This window comes from Hyperoodon ampullatus (assembly GCF_949752795.1).
Source record: "Hyperoodon ampullatus genome assembly, chromosome: 1".
In the NCBI taxonomy this organism is placed as follows: Eukaryota; Metazoa; Chordata; class Mammalia; order Artiodactyla; family Ziphiidae; genus Hyperoodon; species Hyperoodon ampullatus.
The window spans coordinates 65,838,520-65,855,081 of NC_136914.1; the positions used below are offsets into that span (position 1 = coordinate 65,838,520).

The 16,562-nt window shown below is 45.5% G+C and overlaps 1 protein-coding gene across 20 annotated transcripts in view; it reads right to left on the reverse strand.

Annotated features, from left to right (window-relative positions):
* The window catches only part of KCNMA1 (potassium calcium-activated channel subfamily M alpha 1), a gene marked incomplete at both ends in the record, with an annotated part of 758,887 nt that overhangs the window by 223,868 nt on the left and 518,457 nt on the right, over positions 1-16,562 (reverse strand). For 19 of the 20 annotated variants that reach the window (XM_079697900.1, XM_079697893.1, XM_079697892.1 and 16 more), the window contains 4 exons: positions 3,386-3,477; positions 5,088-5,258; positions 7,277-7,352; positions 15,107-15,182. In XM_079697900.1, coding sequence (XP_079554026.1) covers positions 3,386-3,477; positions 5,088-5,258; positions 7,277-7,352; positions 15,107-15,182 — 415 coding nt within the window. Of the gene's footprint in view, positions 1-3,187; positions 3,280-3,385; positions 3,478-5,087; positions 5,259-7,276; positions 7,353-15,106; positions 15,183-16,562 lie in introns of all 20 variants that reach the window. The other variant, XM_079697897.1, reaches the window with a different exon arrangement.

Genomic DNA, 16,562 nt, shown 5'->3' on the forward strand with positions numbered 1-16,562 from the left:
ATATTGCTAATTACTACCACATGCCCGTATCCCAAGCGAAAGAAAACTTATTGATTCTGACAGCCCATTCTCTCAACACTGAATTCCAAATGAAAACTCAAATTTTGGCCAAACATAACATTTCATCAATCTTGTTCTACTGACTGGAAAAACAACATCAAACAAAGGGTGCTAATGGCCCTTTATTACCGTTCCTTTCCCAGGCTTATATTTTCTGATGAAAGATCTAAGTGACCAAAGGGCTTCTTTAAACTACTTAGTAATTAGCTTTTGAACCAGGAAACAATGCGTAAAGTAAAGTGAACAGTCCCGGTGCTGATGACAGAACGTACTTTCTGTCCGCAGGGTCGGAGGACCTCGGAGACCCAGAGTGAACATTAAAAGCAAAGTGTGCATTTTCATAAAGGGAGAAGAAAAAAGAGAGAGAGAGAGAGGGAGAGAGAACCAGGCTAAAACCGGTGATAAAAGATGCTGATGGAGCCAGAACAAAAGCTGCGGGAAGTCTGTGATCTCAAGCCGTCAGCACGCGGGGTGTTTGAGTGGAGCTGCCAAGGCCAAGGGACAACCGGATGGGACTGGAGCGGGTGAGCGACCATGGGTCTCAGGGCCTCCTCTGGGTCACCCGTCAACAAAAGGCACCAGCCAGCAGGCCCACCCACACTGGACTATGGCAGCTATTTTGGAGAAAAAACAAAATGTACGTGGAGTGAGAGTCAGGAAATATTTTCAACGTTGACGTCAAGGCAATTGATTTTATTGACTTCTTCAGGGGCAGTGAGTGAGAGGGGAAGGCTGGCTGAGACAGTGGGGTGGGGAGGCCATAAAGGCAACCTGAGCCCTCGGAATGCCTTCTGCTTTATGGAGACCTGTCCGCACCTTCGAGGCAAAATGAACCGAGAAGCTGTTTTCCTCTTGGCACAGAAAAAATGAACAATGGAAATCTCTGGACTTATTTGGCCTTTTGGATCCAACCAATGGCCCAGAAATCAGAACAGCTTGGTTCTCATCTCATCCAGGGCTGTTATAATAATAGGAGGAGGAGGGCTCCATCAGAGGGAAGGTGGGGAAACTTGCTGCCTCCACAGAAAAGACGCCCACTGGCCTCCTCTTGCCCACTGGCCTCCGTGCCTTTGAAAGGAAACGGGTGTCCTGTGGGTAGTTCCAGAAAATGAGTCCTTTTTTCCATCTCCTCATTTTCTGAATGGAGGACTGGACACCTGAGCTCAGGATGCAGTGAGATCACTGATGGGAGAGGAGGTTGTTGGCTCCTTCCAATGTGACCGTCAGGCGATGGATGGAAATGCGATGCTACCGCTTTTATGTTTCTCTTAAAAAACAAAATAGGCTATTCAGGAGTTCATTTAAAAATGTATGAAATTTAAAAAACAAAAAAACAAAATCCTAGTTCTGTGATAGGAACTTCTGTGACTGGGAAGGAGAATGATAATTAAAATATCCTGCATCTTTTTCAAATTCTTTTCCCAATTAGGTTGTTACAGAATATTGAGCAGAGTTCCCTGTGCTATACAGTAGGTCTTTGTTGGTTATCCATTCTAAATACAGCAGTGTGTATTTGTCAATCCCAAACGCCCTAACTATCTCTCCTCCCATTGCACCCTTCCCCTCTGATAACTATAAGTTCGTTCTCTAAGTCTGTGAGTCTGTTTCTGTTTTGTAAAGAAGTTGAAAAAGAATAGATACATGTACATGTATAACTGAATCACTTTGTTGTACACCGGAAAGTAACACAACATTGTTTATCAACTGTACCCCAATATGAAATTAAAAGTTTAAGAAAAAATCCTGCATCTTGATCTGGGATGTAGTTCCTGGGTTTGTACATAGGTACAAATTCTTGAGCTGTACATTAAAGATGTGTATATCTTACTGCATGGAAGTTAAAATGAAAGCAAAAACTCAAAAGCAAACAAAGCTGAGCGCCCAAGAAAAAGCTTTAAAAAGAAAACAGTACAGGGACTTCCCTGGTGGCGCAGTGGTTGAGAATCTGCCTGCCAATGCAGGGGACACGGGTTCGAGCCCTGGTCCGGGAAGATTCCCACGTGCTGTGGAGCAACTAAGCCTGTGCACAACTACTAAGCCTGTGCACAACTACTGAGCCTGCACTCTAGAGCCTGCGAGCCACAACTACTGAGCCCACATGCCACAACTACTGAAGCCCGCCTGCTTAGAGCCCGTGCTCTCAAAACAAGGGAAGCCACCACAATGAGAAGCCCGCGCACCGCAACGAAGAGTAGCCCCCGCTCGCCGCAACTAGAGAAAGCCCACGCGCAGCAACGAAGACCCAACGCAGCCATAAATAAATAAATAAATAAATAAATAAATTTATTAAAAAAAGAAAGAAAGAAAAATCAAAGAAAACAGTACAGAATGGTTGCTTCCGCCCTGCCTGCCTCCAACCTTCTCCTCTCCAGACGGGAGGACAGAGCAGTCAAGGCCCTGCATCTACTTAGGAGTTAAACTTCCGGTTGACAACGGACCCACACATTGACACTGATTCTGACAAAATGATGTGAGCACAAACCGAAACAGTACCCAGTAAGAAAGCATTCACGAATGGGAAGCCAAACAAAAGGTGTATCAAGAAGAGCGTGCCATGCCCTGACGTATCATAAATATAGTATTTCCTGCCAAGAAGGAATTTCAACTGAGTCATCAGTCCCTTTGAGGACAAGCTCGGTGCCTCCTAGCTAGAGAACTGGTTCCCAGGTGGCCACAGTGCCAAGGTGACCTCGATCTTGCCCTCCTTAGGACTTCCCTGTGAGAGTAGGAGCCCATGTTATGGCTGCCCAAAAACCCCATAGGATGGCATCAGTTTCATCTGAGGGACCGGAATGCAATCACTCACCTACTTAATATAAAGAATGAGTGAGCTGGGTTTACGTGTTAGGGATGAGAACAGAAAATATGGCCCCAGTTACACATGGACCCCTTCCAGGATACATCTATCGTGTCTCTTGGAAAGATGGGTGCAGAAGAGAGCTGTGAATGGGAACAAGCCTCAGGAGTTGGTCCACGTGTGATAACTTCGTGGGGTAATTCTGACATCACACCCCACACGGAATGTGGCCCTTCGTGGGGGGGGTTAGGAGGGGCAGGATTCAGGCGTCTCTGCCACAGGGGCTCTGAAAGTCGCTCAACCACATCTTTTTTAATGCAACTGACTTACTTTCTGACTCCATGTTTGTTAAAAGTCCCGCCGAATTTATTCCGATTCAGGATGAGAGCAGCAATTTCGGGCACGTAGCGGGCAAACATTGCCTACATGCATGAAACAAAGAAACAAGAGCCAAAAAAAAAAAAAAAAAATGGCATGCAGAGAGGATTCTACCGCAGTGGAAGCAACAAAACCTCTTGGCATACTTACTTTCTTCCACTAACCGCACTATAGGAGCCCCCGTATTTCTTGCGGTTTCCTATTAACTCTATGATTTCAGGGACGTAGCTGGCAAACATGGCCTGAGGAAAAGATAGGAGACAGAAGAGAGACTAAAAAGACAGGCCAAAGAAAGGGGGTGACCTTTTCAGAAGTGGGGGGTATTAAGATCTGAAAACACAAAAGGGCTAGAACTGCAAAGGTACATATTAATATGTTAGATTGTAAAAAATAAATAAATAAAAGCACAAAAAGGGCAAGCTCCTGAAAATACACAGGACAAAACAAACATTAGCCAACCTAGACAACTAAAAAAAACCCAAAAAAACAAAAAAACACAGTCAAGAAAAATGTAAAGGAGACAGGAATAAATAAATTGACATCTAGTTCTTCTTCCTGAATAGAAATAAGGGAATGCATGCTGGAAAAATCTCTCTCTCTCTCTCACACACACACACAACACACACACACACACACACACACACACAATTATTTCAAGAGAAGGCCTTTCTTTCTAATTATAGTTCACATGAGAATCTATGCCTTTATGAATGATTAAAGACAATAAACACCAAAAGAAGATTTAAAAATATATAAACTTTTCCACTAAAAAAAAAAAATCACTAAAAAGCACAAAACGTAAATTTAAGAAATCACATAGGAAAGGATAGCAAGGAGAAACACAAATCTGCCATGTTTTGTCCAACAAACATTGTGCTTGTGGCGGGATAAAGGGGTCTCATCTGCAGGGACCTCACGGGTGCTGTGAGAACACTGTGCTAATGTACACACCACACGTACATTTATATACATTTTTCAAATGTATATGCCATATGCATACAAAACAGAGATGTGGATGCATTAAATAAATGCATGTGCGGTGTACATATGTGAAAGCTGTGTGTGAATTTAGGGTTTTAATCACTGACCTCACACACAGCAAAAATCTAAACGTCAAATGAGCTACTTTGAAAGACAAAATGCAGCCACCACCGATGAGTTGCCAGAAATCCCCCTTGAAAAGCACAATACATCATAAACCACCGTGATGATCTGCACAGAGCAGAACAGCAAAAGTGCAACTTTCTGACTTATAGAGGGGGAGGGAAAATACCGTGTAAGGGAGTTGGTTGGCTGTTTACAAAACCATACTCTGCTCACGTAGTGATGTCCATCCAGAGGAGACCAGTGGGCTCTCCTTCCTCCGGGGTGGGGACACTCCTCTTTAGAGCAAGGCCCCAGCCACAGTGTTTGTTGGAAGTTCAGGGAGGGGGAAGGGGGCAGGGAGTTCTTGAAACCGCAAACTGTCTACAGAGTATCAATAGTATCTACCCGGTCAGGTGACAGCAGTGTCCTTGCAGAATATCAGATGATGAATTACATTACAAAGGCACAGACACTCTCACTTGATAAGTGAGCATCACTTCCTTAAGACAATTAGGTTTGCTCCGGGCTAAATGGCTGTCCCTCACAAGGACACCATGCCTGGGTCTCAGGGTAACAAATTCAACATTCCAAAGAAATATGCAGAAAAGTCACCATGGCGTTTGGATTGACTTTACCGGATTGTAACACTAAGGCAGTCGCTTGCCTCTAGTGCAGAAACACAGTCTCAAATACACAGCTTTCAGAAAATGGATAACAGAAAATATTAATGACCACAAAAATCAACATTGTAAGAAAGAGTTTTTACCAGTCCCCCGAGGATGAAGAAGACCATGAAGAGACGGCCAAGTGTGGTTTTTGCATAAACATCCCCGTAACCAACAGTGGACATGGTCACCATGAGCAAATAGACACATTCCCAGTAGGTAAGAGCCTGGTTGTTTTGGAAATTTTCCCATGGGTCCCCTGAATTCTCCACCTAGAGAAAGGAAGAACATTACAGGCGTAATAAACCAGAAACACAGAAGCTCCAGCATCTAGGTTGCTCCTGGATGCACAGCATCCTCAGCCCGGGGAGGCCTGAACTGAGCTCTGTAAGTAACGCTCACAACCTCTGAGCAGGTAGCGGAGGAAGTGGAGTGAAAGCCACACTGACACTCCTGCCCAGCTGATTGGGGCAGAGAGGGGAAGGAACTGAGGAACTTATCCAGAGTCCATTTTCTTCTCATTGTTATAAAGATCTGAGGCCAGCTGAATTTTAGGGCATTGCCTCTAGCCACGTGAGGCCCACCCTGGCCCTTTTCTTGAGTTCCTGCTCAGTCCCAAAGAAATTCTGGACCCTCCCACAGGGGACCTCCTCCTTTCATTGTGTGGACCAAGTAGCTGCCCGAGGGACCTTGCTCCTTCAGATCATATGAACAAGCCCCAAAGAGCATCCCTTGCAGTCTGACTGGGCTTTCCTTGCTTTGCAGAAGATCAGTGATGGCTCTGCCCTGCAAACTGCAGAAATCTCCCTTGGAAGCACAAAAAGTGAGCTCATGAGAACTATCTCCATTTGCACACCCTTTAGACCTAGGGCCAGCAAGCTTAGTCTGTAAAGGGCCAGATGGTCAATATTTTTGGCTTTGTGGACCACAGGGTTCCCTGCTCTCTGCCGGGACAACTCATCTCTGCAGGGGCAGCAGGAAACCAGGCAGAGGCAACAGGTGTGGAGAGCTTCTGCCCCAGGATTGCAGTTGGCCCATCTCTGCTTTAGGCTCACAAACACTTGCTACCCTCCCATCATCTATGATCTGCCGACAAAGCTGTGAGGCAGGCAGGAGAGACACTTTAGAGGAGAGAGGTCCAGCCCTACAATCCACTGGATGGCCAATGCCTGTGACCTGCCAGGGTGGTCCCTGTGGATGGGCAGCCCCAGGGCCCCTCACCCCAGGGCCTCCAACTCTGCCTCTGCAGAAAGTAAGTTTCCAAGACCTGGCCTCTTTCACACATCAGTGCTTGTCCTCCATGTGCTCTTTTCATGGAGGTTTCCTAGTGAAGCAGAAGGTACTTCACGCAATAGTAAGGTGAGGCCACTGCTTATTGAAAACAGCCAATGCACCCGCCATATCTGTGATTTTTGGCACTTAGCAGAATTAGAGTGATTATCTAAGGGTGATTTCAGCCAAGAATACCATCAGCATAAAGGAGTGGGTGGGAAACCATCAGATCTAGTGACCGAGTGATTGACCGGCAGTCTTCCTTTGGATGATAATTACAAAAATCCCAATGGGAGGGAGGGGTAACAATGCTTCCTTCCACCCCTTATGCAGACAGAGGCCCAGCAAGGGAAAGGCACCTTTACCCAAAGCTTCCAAGTTAGATGAGGCTCCTTCTAGCTTTCAAGGTTTGTGTTTGTTTGAAACACACTTCCCACAATAGCTATGCTCCCTAGAAAGCAGGCAGAAATCTGCCCTGGGAAGAAGGTGAGAACAGCTTGACAATAATATAAAGCTTTGGAGTCGTCAATTTAAAAGAATTAACATTTTTGAGACATGAAATAACTTGACAAGCAATCAGGCCAAAGAATCGAAGAGGGCTTTTTGTAAGGGGGAAGTGGAGGGAAATTGAGGAATCTGAATTTGCTGTTTACTAAGAGATGGGGGCCAGACTTGCAACCTGGTCGTCAACCTTTTCTGGTGATTGCTGAGGAAGCACTGCCATCTTGTGGTTGTCTGGGGTTATTGCAGACAGAAGGAAAAAAAAAAAAAAAGGGCAACGAAAGCCCCCATAGCAATACAGGTGAGCTGAAAAACGCAGGTGAAGGGTGTGATCGTGACTCACCATCTGGAACTAGTTTGGGGTAAAAGGATTGGATATTTAGACAACTGTGCAGTTGCTTCTCGTTTTTTTTGCATTCTACAGCTGGGCTGAAGTTTGTCTCCCAGGTAATAAAATGACTCAGAGAGGGCCTTGCTCCCGAAACGCCAGCACTGAAGCATCTTCAAGGATACTTACCAAATGGATGAACCCGGCTGCTGTTAGCCATGTGCTGATAAATATGGAGAGCAGATTCACCAGCTTGATGGAATTACTGTGCAAAAGACACAAGCAAAATCCCCAAGTTACAGAAGAAGACTCACTTGGGGCTGCCTTCCAGAGGAACAGAGCCTCTTTAGTGTCCACTCCCACGCCCAACCCCCCAGAGCCACCATAAGGGAAGGATCTGAAAGGTGGCATAAGTAGCTCAGGCCAGAGCCTATAGGAAGATGACTTCTGAGTTACTGAAAGTGGTCCCTAAATTAAGCCCTCTGACGGTTTAAAATTTTTTCTTAATTTTTATTTTGAAAATCTTTAAATCTACAGAAATAGTGAAAGAAGAATATAATGAACACTTGGATGCCCTTCATCTTGATTAACCAGTTAACATTTTGACACATTGGCTTTATCTCTATACATTTTCTCTTCTTTTTTTTTTTTCCTTTTTCTGGCTGAGCCATTTACAAGCACACTGTAGACATCATGATACAACCCCCTGAATACTTCAGCACTGAACACCTAAGAAGGACACTGTGCAAGACAATCATGATACAATTGTCCTGCCTAAGGAAACTGACACGGATTCAGTATCACCATCTAATAGGCACTCTTAATCTAGATATCTCCAGTTGCTCCGAAATTAGGTTTACTGATGCTTTCATGTTTTCACCCTGATTCAGGAAGCAATCAAGGTTCATGTGCTGCATTTGATGATTATGTGGCTTTAATCTAGGGGTCAGGAAACTTTTCTAATAAAGGGACAGATAGTAAATAGTCAGGCTTTGCTGGGTCATAAAGTCTCTGTTGCAACTACTCAATTCTGCTGCTGGAGCAGAAAAGCACCTTGGGAAACCTGTAAAGGAATAGGTGTGGCAGTGTTCAGGAAAACTTTATTCACAAAGACAGGCAGTGGGCTGATTGGCCTAAGTAGTAATGGCTACTCAGTTTGCCATTCTCTGCTTTATTCTCCTTTAATGTGTAAGTAACACACCCACCCCCAACCAATACACACACCCTTTTAAATCTGTTTTTAGTGCCAATTTAATTTTCTGTGCACCCAGGCCAGCTGTCATCCAGAATGTCCCATATTCTGGATTTGTCTGACTGTTCCCGCCTGATTAGATCCTGTTTCAATACGTCTTTTGAGAATACCCACCTGGGATGGCATCACATCAGGAAATTCCAACTCAACTGCACCAGGTCCAGGCACCTGGTGAAGGTGGAAACGCCAGATGGCGCCACTGAGAGGTGCCCATTTCCCTTTGTAATTAATATGCCATCTGGGGAGTGGGACTCTGAGACCATATGAATATCCTATTCCCCAACAACCTTATACCTAAAAATTTCAGCATCCACCAGTGTTCCTTGAGAAAGATCGACTGCCACTCACGAGATATTTAGCTCCCTTACAGTAGGGGCCTTGTCGGCAGGGACCCTGGGAGCAGTGAGTCCCTGGTGCACAGCAGGGCCTCTAAGAATCTGCACTGAGTGAGCTGGTCTCCCCTCTGTACTCGTCCCATCTGCCTTCACCCCGTTCACTCCTACTGGGTGCACAGCTCCTCAACCACTGTTGTCAGCAGGTCGCTGCCCTGTCCAAAGGCTCCTGTTGAGTAAAATATTATGTCCAAACTCCCACCTTCAACACCCTCTGAAGTTTCAGGTCCTCCTACTACGATTCTTTCTACACAAACCTTGCAACTTCCATCACAGCCAAACTTACTCACCAAGTCTTTGTTTATGCTATTACTCAGCTCAAAAGCCCTCCCCATCTATCCAAATATTTCCCTTTCTTCAAAGCCTGGTTCAGTCCCTACCTCTTCCTTAAAGTGGTTCTATACCCATGGGCAATACAAAGTGACCTACGTCTCCTTCACCTCCAGCTATTCATTGGTAACCCATCCTGCTGTCTCAAGGCATCGTTTCAGATTTCTATTTGACTCTTGTGTTCCCACCTGCATCCGTGCAGAAAAGAACTCTATCTCTTTCAATCTCCCCAGAGGGGCCTAACACTGCCCACAGCGTGGTTCAGCCCATCGTCCTGGATGGATTGATCTCTGGCCGCTCCCACCGCTTTCTCAAGGGAAACCAATGGTTTAAATTCTAAGAGTTTAAGGTCACAGTGATTAAGAATGGCTAACACAGTTCTTTCACAGGGCTTACCATGTGCACCGCCATTTTAAGTGTTTCACGTATATTAACTCATCAAATCTTCATAATGACTCTATGAGACGGTCCCAAGGTTAAGAAACTGACCCAAGTTCAATGCAGTAAGCAGCAGAGTTGCGACTTGAACCCGGGCAGTTTGGCTCCAGAGTCTGCACTCTTGGCCACTGCAGTGTAGAACACAGTCACAGCCTGGGGTCCATCAGAGTGTCTTCCTTGCTGTGAAAGTGAAGCTGTGCCTTCCCGACACCCCGTGTTGAGGATGTGAAGAGGGCCAGAGGGTACTGCCCCAGGGAGGATAGAGGCTATCGCCACATCCCGTCCCCAACCAGTTTCTCAAGAGGAAGCCAAAATAAAGCAAAACCTCCCTGTCTCTGCCTTTTAAGCCCTCTGAGGTGCATTAACCTTGGAGAGAGAGAGACTGATGAGGGACAGGTAGCCAGGGGCAAAGGGAGAGATCTCAGGGAAGCCTGTGTTGTTCACCTTCTCAGAGGATAATTAAGTGCCAAGGTGGTTCACTTACACAGTCCTGGGTCCTTGGAGACTGATCAAAGCTGTGTCCCACCAATAACCATGTGGGGCCCTCTTGAGAGATTACAGCTATTGGAGTCTCCGAGCCTCATGGTGCTTTGGGAAAATGACCTTATATGGTGATTATTAATCTCTGATTGTCACAGTGGTATTAATAGTACTTAAGGGAGCTCTCTGTTGTGTAGAGAAGATTTAATCATTGTTGCTGAACGAGTCCCTATGAAGCACTGAAATCTGATTATTTTTTATGGCATCTGCATCATTACAGATGCCCAGTGTTAGGAATTTGCTTTTCAAATGAAACTCTATGACCAGGCAATCATCTACAAGCTCTGTGCAAGAGACACAAGATTAACTCTTGGACTTTCTCCATATTCTGAAATTTGAACCTCACCAAGCTGAAGAGGGCTCCTTGGAAAGAGGGAAGGGGTTGCGGAACAGGGTTGTGGGCTCTCTGCATGGCAAGAGGCCACTGGAGACAGTCATAGACTTCAGGGCCAAGCCCAGGGGTCTGGACCAAAGGGCAAGTTCCCAATGGTTAGAATGACTGGAACTATTCAGGTTCGAGCCCCCTCATGATAAGGGATAGACTGTGACGTTCGCATGAGAACCTAACTTCATTTTCGTGTTTTCCATGATCATTTCTGGGTCCCTGCCCCATGAGTTCTCACTAGCCATTAGAGTAATTTTGTATCAGTGGATACAGTGAATCATCGTCCATGGTCAGGCACAGAGACTTTTCTGTTCTTATAGATCAGAGACCTTTTTTAGGACTCCGTAGATATTGGGAGAGAGAGTCTGTCTCTGTAGATACTGGAAGAATGAATGTCTGTCTTTTTCCAAGATTATAGCTGAAAACCCAGAACCACGGGGACCACCTCTGCTCTCAGTGTATTTAACAAGACATGTATGGGTTGAGAATGAAAACATCACCTCTTTCCAAAAAGCAATACGAATTTATCTCTGTTCTGCTTGACCAGTATTTTCCTGTTTGTTTCTGGCTGAGAATAGAGACAGGTGCCAATGCCCTTATTTTGTTTTACTGTTACCTTTGCTGGACAGATGTGCAATCCCCTCAAAGTCAACTGCACTGTACCCCACGGGGATGAGTGGCCTGAACTATAAGACACAGAGTGAAGCAAAATCAAGTTCTGTCAATTCTAACCCTTAAATATCTCTCGATCCCTCTCCCTCTTCTCCGAAGGCCAGCCCCTAGTGCCACTTGCCTGGACAACTGCCTCCTGACTCGTCTCATGGTCTATGGCTTAGATGTTTTAGACCCACTCTCTATACAACTGGTGGAATAGTGGCTCTTCCTAAAATGTAAATCTGACCACGTTCCTCTCCTGCCCAAACCTCTCAACAACTCTTCCTTGCTCTCCGAGGCAAATCCATGACATCTGAGAGCCCTCGTGATGTGGCCTCTGCCTGCAGTCTCTATACCGATTACTCTTTTCAAGAACTTTAACCTTGGAGCTGTTTCTGAGGTAATATATATAGTACAGTGATTTCAGTTTCCAAAATGTCAAAACAAAAAAATGTGTTGTTTAGGTAAATGATGGTACATACATAGAGTGGAATGCTATCTGGGAAATGGAAGTGACATGGTAGAATATTAGTGAGGTTATCTCAACCATGATGGTGCTGAGGAAACTGGGCTTTATCCTCTTCTATATTGTTGACATGTTTACACTACACTTTAATAATTAGAGGAAACAGTAAGGCAACTACCTATTAAAAAAAAAAAAAAGCACTAGGTGCTCCATGTCCCCACCATAAGTATCTATATCTCCATCGTCAGCATTAAATGAGGTATGGAATGACAGCCTTCAGACAGAGCTGCTTCCTTTGCTCTGACTGTATGAGTCTGCTTGCCAGTTTGCTGGGCAACTGAGGAACTGCCAAAAGCTCAGACGATGGCACAAGGTCTCCCAGTGGCCCCTTCCATATGCCATTTATAGGACATGGAGCCTTTGAGGCCCTTCTGTTGGCTGGCAGTTCGGGGAATGACCCTGATGCCGTCCCGTTACTGTGACTTTCTGTTCTCTCCGTCATCCTGTTCACTCTGTCATTGTTTTCCTGACCTCTTCAGCCTTTCTGTCTCCCTCTTTCCCCACCCCTCTTTCTCTTTCTCTCCGCCCCCCCCCCCCCATATATTTCTCTGCCCTGTTTCTTCCCACTTTGGGCCAGGAGAGGCAGCCGAAGAACGGAACATGAAACCACAATTTCATATCATTATTTCAAATCACATTTCAATGTCTCCACCGCTACCCAATACCCCAGGTTGCTGGGGACTGGCCGCTAGAGAAAGTCATACAAAACCCCTGGAAAGATGATGACAGGGCTCCACCCACCCTCCTGGAAGGTCCCTGTGAAAGCAGCAAAGTACAGAGGCGTTACCAGAAAATCCCTCAAGGTCCGAAGCCCTACAAGGACCAAGGCTTCTGCTTCTCTGCGGCAGAGCATGCGGGATCTGTGCCTGGGGCTCACAGAAGGAAGGGGGCCGCGATCAGCCAGGCAGCTGGAGAGGGAACGGGCTCAGAGAGCTATTCTAGACCTCCCGAGTTCTTACAATCAGATGAAGGTTCAGCCTGTGCCTGGTGATCTGGCCTCTCCCTGCCCTCCTAATCCCATCTTTCTCTTTTCCTACCATGGAAACCCCAGCCTCCAAGAGCACAGAATTACTCAACGTTCCCCCCAAAGCCATGTTCTCTCACTTACATGCTTTCCTGCAGCTTCCTTGATGGGAAGTCACCCCACTCACCCTTCCCTCTCACATGCCTCATCTCCAGCACCACCAGAATGACACCTGGCTTTCTACAAGGCTTACCGAAGACACCCTCTTTGCCTTGAAAAGATCCTTGACTGCCTCACACTCATGCCGAGCCCCACTTAATCACTCTCCTCCATGCCTCCCAAGCCCTGGGTGTACCTGTACCCTCAGCACCAACCACACTATGGGTCAGTCCTCCCCCAGGGAGCTCTCTGGAAGTAGGACTCAATCCTGGCACCCATCTCGCTGCTGCACAAATGGGTGCTCAATTCAGGCTTGAATTCACCCTGACTCTGTCCCTGGTTGTGACAGGAACTGGGGCAATCCAAGTGTGTGGTTGTGATGGAAACCACCCTCCCATAAAACAAGGAGTTTAATTCTATGGGAAGTGGGGTGCTTGGGGAAATGCTATTTGGGGCTTAGGATGGCAGACATCCCAGGAGCCTGCCACCCCGTGACTCTCCCAATGGAGAGCCACCTCTTTCCCTCACTCGCTGCTTCACATTTTCCCCCTCTGCACTGGGAGAATGAACCCCCATAACTGTAGAGTCATCAGGTGAAATGTTTCCACAGGGATGCTAGTGCTATTTCCTGCATCCAGAGGAATGGGAAGTTGGCGGGTCTCTTGGCAAAAGCCTAGAAAAAGATAGTTTACTCAGATGGCTTATCATTCTCCCAAGTCCAGGAAAGATCCACATGGAGTACGAGGAAGGTAAGAACACAGTTCTCTCCATGTTATTCCTCAGAGTAATGGCACCTTCTTAAAATGCTGGCATCAGAGAATTAAAAGCCCCTTAAACAAGTAAACTCGAAACAGGGAGAGAGAGGCACTATACCATGTTAGACAGTGTGGATGACTCCACGTAACACCGTCCCCACAAGTATCTCTTAAATACAGCTCCTGTGATTGCCACTGGGTCCTCACCAAGTCTACCTGTAAAAATACAGTGTAGTGGAGCAAATATGATACAGGCAAAACTTGAGGACTGCTAGCTTTGTTGACCATTTTAATTTCAAGAGGAATATGAGTCCCTTGCATAGAAAAGTCATAAAAAGGTAGAAATGAAGGTTACTGTCACTCCGAAGAAATACGAAGAATGACAATATTCATTCTATATTAATAATAGTATATGCTATTAAATGGAGCACCAACAAATTCTGACCCCAGGATAATGAAAGTAAAGGGTGTTGGGACACACTGTAGAAGATTTCCATGGCATTCGATGCTTATTTTCTTTTTAACTTGACTAATAGGAAGTGAATTTATTCCCCCATTCATGTAGATGAATAGTCAGAGAGGGGAAACCAATTTGAAATTAAAACAAACTAAAATAAACAAAACACACTAAGACCCAAAGAGGAAAGCCTGTCACATTTGTTGGATGTGACATATTCAGGAAGCTGAGTCCCAGCCTCAGTTACTGGGAGAACAATGCTGAATCCAAGCTCCCCCAAAATGCAGGTGTATTAATTACAAATCACAAACATAGAGATGTCCTGTTTTTCATCATTTATCAAACACGTTAAGGCCAACCAAAGAGGAAATGGAACATTAGCAGTGAGCTTCTCAAAGTGTAATTTCCTATGAGAGAAATTTATGACCTGTACTTATTCTCCATTAAAGGACGTCCAACCTCTTTTATTAGTTTATTCATCAAGGCAGCCCTGGTTTCCGGCCAGCTCTGCAGGTCCTCAGGAAAGGGGTCTCTGAGGGATTTTTTTCTCCTGGTCCAGTAGTTTTCCAGAACATAATACAGTTAACAGAAGTAGTCATGGTGCATTCGGCGGGAGGTTTTTAGATATTCCCCAGAAGGCAATTCACAGAGCAAGCCCCAGGGGCTACACGGGCTATAAAGTGAACATCTAGAATGTACTTGGAAATGAAATGATTTTCTGTTTGCCGTATGAGGTTTGTGATTGCCTCTCAAAGAGCATTGCTTCCATTGCTTTTATGGCCAGGTTCAATTTCTTATTTAGTGATGTAATAAAGGGGTGATTTAAAACCTGGGAGCAAGGACTTCCCAATCAATGAGTAGACCTATCCCTCACCCACTGTGCACCTCTCTCCATGGTGCTGCGGACGGTGTCCAAGGAACCCCACAACGTGCCTCAAAAGTGTCTCTACTTCCCCCCATACACAGCTGTTTCTTTCTCTTTACCATAGAGTCCCCGCCCTGCAGAAGACCCTACCTCTAGGCCTTCCCTGGGTTTCTGTGTTAGATCACTCTCTCTGTGCATAGGAGAACTCTAACTTTATCGTGATGAAAGTACACACACCTGATATTTACAACGTGGCACTGGGGACCAGAACGACAAAAAATATATGAGAAAGAACATCTTACCTTGTTTTCAGGATATTCAGAAACTGCAAAATTTCTGAAAACTGGATCAGCCTGAGAGCTCTTAAAAATCTCAAACCTGGAAAGAGAAATGAAATAGAGATGCATTATTTTCAATGTGTGGTTTTAATGTCCACACACTGCCATTGGATTTACAGCTGCCAAGATTAATGGGATATGAAATCCCTGCAGAAGAATGAAGCATCCCGTACTGTGCATGTAGTTCTTCCTCCTGGTCCTTGACTGGTTTAATCTCAGCTGGTAACCTGACTTTTTCATTAAAGGGGCCCTGTATGGAGCAGACGATATTCTGGTGGGCAGAGCCCAGTTTACTGAGCTTTCTCATGCGTCCATCTCTGATTTTTTTTTTTTTTTTTTTTTTTTTTTGCGGTACGCGGGCCTCTCACTGTTGTGGCCTCTCCCGTTGTGGAGCACAGGCTCCGGATGCACAGGCTCAGCGGCCATGGCTCACGGGCCCAACTGCTCTGCGGCATGTGGGATCCTCCCGGACCAGGGCACGAACCCGTGTCCCCTGCATCGGCAGGTGGACTCTCAACCACGGCACCAGCAGGGAAGCCCTCCATCTCTGATTTAAAGCACTATTTCTAAGTTACATGGTCGTCTGAGAGGATTCTGTCTCTGAAAAATACTGGGAATAGCTCAGGGTAACCCTTGTGTTAAGAGCAGATTAGGAACAAGTCAGATAACCTCACCTCTTTGGTGGATTTTCTTTTTTTTTTTTTTTTCAATCTTTATCTGCCGTTCTGATAAAATGAAGAGTATAGCCCACTGTGTTATCTGTTTCCTACAAGGTTCTATATTTTTCTTCCAATCAAAAAAAAATCAAATCATTCAAATATCACACCCCATATACTTCAGGATTCACAACTTATATAATTCTACTTTTACTGAGTGTCAAGACACATGCTTCTCCATTTTAAATCAGCAACCTCTCTTGAATGGAGAAGAAGAGCCAGTGTTTCTATGTAGCAGGAGAGAGAGGGAAATGGGGAAGGAAGACACAGTTGAGGATTCAAGAAGATACAAAGTATTGTTGTGTTTTAATAGCCATGGGTAAAATGTATTTCTGTTGAGATCAAATTTGTGAGTCAAAAACAATCTGAATGACTCACGGGCTTTGAATCTTGGCAGTTGTGCAAGAGAACTGTTTACAAAATACTTTATTACAGCTTTGAGACACTTTCAATAGCACACCCACTCCCAAGGGGATTCAAAGCATTTTATTAAGCTTCCGCATGTGCCATGTGTGGAGCTGAGCACAGAGTGGGCTAAGTTGTGCACGGGCAGCTTGATGTCCATGGGTGAGAGTTTATTCGGCCCAGTATGTGAGGCAGTAAAGCGGGGAGGCGTGCAGAGTGGTGGGAAGAAGCGGTGGTGATTCTCTCGAGACCCCAGGGTGAATCAAGGAAAGGAGACAGACCAGAAGTTCTCCCCTAAA